The sequence below is a fragment of the Penaeus vannamei genome, chromosome 16, assembly GCF_042767895.1.
Source record: "Penaeus vannamei isolate JL-2024 chromosome 16, ASM4276789v1, whole genome shotgun sequence".
Taxonomy (NCBI): Eukaryota; Metazoa; Arthropoda; class Malacostraca; order Decapoda; family Penaeidae; genus Penaeus; species Penaeus vannamei.
Window position 1 is genome coordinate 41,582,915 of NC_091564.1, and position 5,000 is coordinate 41,587,914.

Here is a 5,000-nt window from a genome sequence, read left to right on the forward strand (position 1 = left end):
ACCCCAAACCCCTTGTACACGGCTAAGCCTGTTGTTTATAAGCCTGAACCTTCGTACACGGCTAAGCCTGTTGTTTATAAGCCTGAACCTTCGTAATAACCTGTTGTTTCCCTAACCCTTCGTAAAGGTTTTTATGAACCTTTACAAGTGTTTTACCATTTACAACCCCGCCCCTTTTAAAGCCTTCAAGATGGGTTTTGGGTTCTAAGAAAGTCAAAAATTTATTTTTTTTTAAATTTAATGATTTTTACAATTTAAAAACAAGGTGCTCGAATAGAACGAATTAATCTTCAATGATTACTTTTCGGATGATTGTGTAATCAGGAAAAAAAAAATTATATGTCCTAGTCATTTTCCGACGGATCTAATATTCACAAATCTATAAAACACATAATCTAAAAAAAATAATTTATATATCAGAGTATATATATATTTTTATATGAGAATAATTGTTGACTTGTTGATCCATGGTGAATTGTTCGTGAAGCACTGGAAATAAAATTAATTAACGTGTCAGTGTTTGGAAAATGGTTCATTGTAGGTGACACTAAATAACCAACCAATGTTTTATCAAAGGTTTCTCAATAAAACGAGGCAAAACTTTCACACTTTTCATTTAATGCCATAATCAATTCTATATCACAATATAATCTGAAATGTGCTTGGCAAAAGGGTTAGTTGTCTCTAACCCATCAATAATATTAATAGAATAACTACTTTGAATTCTTAAAGAAGATTAAGAGTGCTCATTTTATGAGGATATTATCATAATTGTGCTAAAGCCAAACATTTAATAGCTTCTAAATCAGACTAGGATATACATATAATCAAATTAAAAAATAATTGAATCAAAATATGTTTCTATTCTTCTGTACTAAAATTAACAACACAAAGAGCTAACTAGAGAAACAAATGGTACAGATAATACTGAAAAAGTGAAATTTATGCGAATGTTATACACCTTTAGTAGTAGAATAAACTCACTTCCTACTACCTTGCTATTCACGACAGCTTTTGAGAAAGAAGTTGCGAAGATCAAGTAATAAATAAGATTTTTTTTTGTTAGTTTTTTTGTGTTACGCTATAGTCTCATTCGACAGCTTGACTCTGCCCAGCGTGCGTCTGTGGATCTGGTTGGCGCGGAAGGTAGCCACGGCGCCGAGGCACAGCAGCAGGATCATGAGCGGGACCATGGACGAGAAGCCGAACCAGGCCGCCGCGAAGGCCACCACGGGGCCCTCCAGCACCGTGCCCAGGGACCCCATGCCGTTGACCACGCTCGTCACGGCCGACGGCGCGCCGCCCTCCCGCTCCCCGATGTCCGCCGCCACCGAGCCCGCCAGGAGCACGTCGGGGCCGCAGTTGAGGGCGCCCGCGACGGCCAGGAATACGGCGTGGAACACGAAGCCCCACGACGCCGTCAGCATGAACAGCAGCAGCGACACGGCCGAGCCTGCAATGGCAATGGTGCTGGCGAGCAGGGCGCGGCCGCCCATCCACCGGTCCACCACCATGCCCACGCAGGCGCTGCCCACCACCCCGCCCACCTCGAAGGAGGTCGAGGCGAGGCCGGCGCCGGTCTGGGTGTAGCCGAGCGTCCGCGTGAGGTAGAGCGGCAGCCAGAACATGAGGGCGTAGCGCACGGCCTTGATGCAGAACATGGACATGGACACCTCGGGCACCATGGCCATCCGGAACACCCTGAACAAGGAGGTGCCGCTCTCCCTCCCATCCTTGGCCTGCTGGTCGGCCGCCCGGTTGGGCACGACGAGCCCCAGGTCAGCAGGGCTCTTCCCCAGCAGGCTGACCAGGACGCCCAGGCAGGCCACGATGACAGCAGGCGGCAGGAACACCGAGCGCCACCCGTGCTCCGCCTGCATGTAGACGGCGAGGCCGGTGCCCGCGAGGCCGCCCAGGAAGCAGCACGTGCCGAACATGCCGAACACGGAGTTCCTGGAGGCGTCGGAGAACCAGCGCGAGAGCAGGGCGCAGGCGGCGGGCCAGCACAGCGCCTGCCCCGCCCCGCTGACGGTCAGCAGCACCAGCAGGGGGGGCAGCGACTGGCACGAGGCCATGGGCACGGTGGCCGCCGCCGAGAGGACAAGTCCGCCGGCCAGGGTGAGGCGCGGCCCCAGCCAGTCCCCGAGGGAGCCCAGGGCGAGCGACACCAGGGCATAGGGCAGGAGCAGGGCCGTGTCCACCCAGCCCAGGCTCGAGGGCTTCACCTTGAACCCCACCTCGAGGTCGCCCTTGATGATCCCCAGGGGCTTGCGCAGGAGGTAGGTGGCCCCGTAGGCGAGCCACAGCAGGAGGAACACCACGCCCTGCCACAGCTGCAGGCGAGTCATCCTGAAGGCCGTCGGCTCCCTTACGCGGGCATGTGGAAGTTCTGGTCGTAGAGGGCGGTGAGCACGCCCTTGATCACGCTGTTGGCGATGGTGGGCGTGGTGCTGGCGCGGGCGTTGAGGTAGGGGTCACGCGTGAAGATCAGGACGGGCTGGTGCGCTGGGCTGCTCTCCAGGCCGGGCCCCTCACATCTGCGGCACGGGGAGGGTTAGGTCGTCTGGGGTGGGTGGGTGTATGTGTGTGTGGGCGTGTGTGTGTGTGTGCGTGTGCGCGCGTGTGTTTGTTCCTGTGCGTGACAGACAGACAGACTGACGGAGACAGCAAGAGAACCAGACAAATAAACATATAAACAAAATAAAATAAAATAAACAAATATTCTCAAAACCAACGCCCCGGCTATGCACCACCACACCCCACACACCCCACCCCAGAAACCAACCCGAGCGGAGGAGGGGGGCGTATCTACCTGCCCACACGGACCCTTCCCCCTCTCCCCCCTTCCCCTCCCCCGCCTCCCCCACCCTCGGTCCGACTAAAAACCCCCGTGATCAACACCTCCGACTCGACGACACCCTCCGAAGAAGCTCGATCGGTCTGGGAGGGAATGGCGTCGAGTCAAGTGGTGGCTGCGATTGGTGCTTGGGCCGCCACACCTGTCTGCACGGCGCGTTTGCTCTCGCCAATGGAGCGCGCGGTTTGCAGTCCGTACACAGACACAGCTATACATTCACGCACGCGCACATAAGCACAAACGCGCACGCACGCACGCACGCGCACACACACACACACACACACACACACACACACACACACACACACGCACACGCACGCACACACACACACACACACACACACCCGCACACACACACACGCACAAGCATAAGCACAAGCGCGCGCACGCACGCACAAATAAACACACACACAAATAAACAGAAATATACACACAAATAAACACACACACACACACACACACACACACACACACACACACACACACACACACACACACACACACACACACACACACACAAATATACACACACACACACACACACACAAATATACACACACACACACACAAATACACACACACACACACACACACAAATATACACACACACACACACACAAACAAACACACACACAAACACAAACGTCTTCGTGGCACACACACTCGTCCAAACAGGTGACAAACGCAGCAAAACGACACAAACTTTCATACGTCACGTCAGTCACGAACATCGATCTGCCATGTGTCATACGATGTGTCATGTATATAACTACAGTTGTGAATGCCATCCCCTTGAAATGACATACAAAATAAAACTTTAATCTATGAACATATATAATAAAAAACAAACAGAAAACACTTTTAAATATTCCAAGACTTGTATTTTTTAAAATCAATGAAGTCAATCCCTTCAAACTTTCTTTCTTCCTTTTCTTGTAATGAAGTCAATCCTAAATTCTTTACATCAGGTGTGTTAAAAATGATAGATAAAATGTCACATAGGCCTATAAGGACCAAGCATGTACACAGAAATGAAGGCCTATCTATCTATCTCTCCGGAAGACACGCACTGATCTATCTCTATATATGTGACAGATGTGCATATATAGACGGATATATATGCATTTTATTTCCGTACATATTCATAAGTCTTTAACAAACCGATCATTTGGAAATGTATGCCGCCGCCTCCTCTCCGCCCCCCAGGTGCTCATACATATCTTCCCTGTGGTATATGATTATAATGATCGCATTACTATATTCACAACTGGGTGCCTCTCTCTCTCTCTCTCTCTTTCTCTTTCTCTTTCCCTCTCCTTCTCTTTCTCTCTCACTCTCCTTTCATCTCTTTCTCTCTCTCTTTGTTTTCTCTTTCTCTTTCTCTCTCTCTCTCCCTCTCTCCATCCTTCTCTTTCTCCCTCTCTCCATTCTTCTCTTTCTCCCTCTCTCCATCCTTCTCTTTCTCCCTCCCTCCCTCTCTCCATCCTTCCATTCTTCTCTCTCTCTCTCCCTCTCTCTCTCCATCTCTCTCTCTCTCCATCCTTCTCTCTCTCTCCATCCTTCTCTCTCTCTCACTCTCTCTCCATCCTTCTCTCTCTCTCACTCTCTCTCCATCCTTCTCTCTCTCTCACTCTCTCTCCATCCTTCTCTCTCTCTCACTCTCTCTCCATCCTTCTCTCTCTCTCACTCTCTCTCCATCCTTCTCTCTCTCTCTCTCTCCCTCTCTCCCTCTCTCTCTATCATTTTCTCTCTCTCTCTATCATTTTCTCTCTCTCTCTATCATTTTCTCTCTCTCTCTCTAACACCCATAACACACAAAAACGAAGTGAATATAACTTTCTATCCGCTCTTGTCTCCCTTCCACCACCTCCTCCCTTCGCTCTCTCTCCCCCACCAAATAACAATACCACACGGGAACCAGCCCTACAAAACAAAAACAAAAAATAGAAAAAAAAGAAAAGAAAGAAAAACTCTGATAATAGATACATATAACAAAAACAAAGCAAAGCAAATATCCATCGTTTTACCTTCAAACTCAGACCGCCATTACACGCACGCTCCCTCTCCAGTGAGTCCCAGCGCCCAACTAACACTTATCTAAAATGCTCGTTCCCGCCTAGCCCTCCGCAAGTGTCGGGAACTG

General features: G+C 49.8%; 1 protein-coding gene across 3 annotated transcripts in view; it reads right to left on the minus strand.

Moving 5' to 3' along the window:
- Nucleotides 1-597: 597 nt before the first annotated feature.
- The window catches only part of LOC113824255 (glucose-6-phosphate exchanger SLC37A2-like), a 10,583-nt gene continuing 6,180 nt past the window's right edge, over nt 598-5,000 (minus strand). The window contains exons 1-2 of one of the 3 annotated variants that reach the window (XM_027377022.2): nt 4,885-5,000; nt 598-2,537 (exon numbers count right to left, since the gene is read on the minus strand). The exon at nt 4,885-5,000 is cut by the window's right edge and continues 40 nt beyond it. In XM_027377022.2, the coding sequence (XP_027232823.2) occupies nt 1,077-2,348 (1,272 nt within the window). In that variant the 5' untranslated portion in view covers nt 2,349-2,537; nt 4,885-5,000 and the 3' untranslated portion in view covers nt 598-1,076. Of the gene's footprint in view, nt 2,538-2,901; nt 2,921-4,884 lie in introns of those variants that run through there. The other 2 variants (XM_070131492.1, XM_070131491.1) reach the window with 2 other exon arrangements.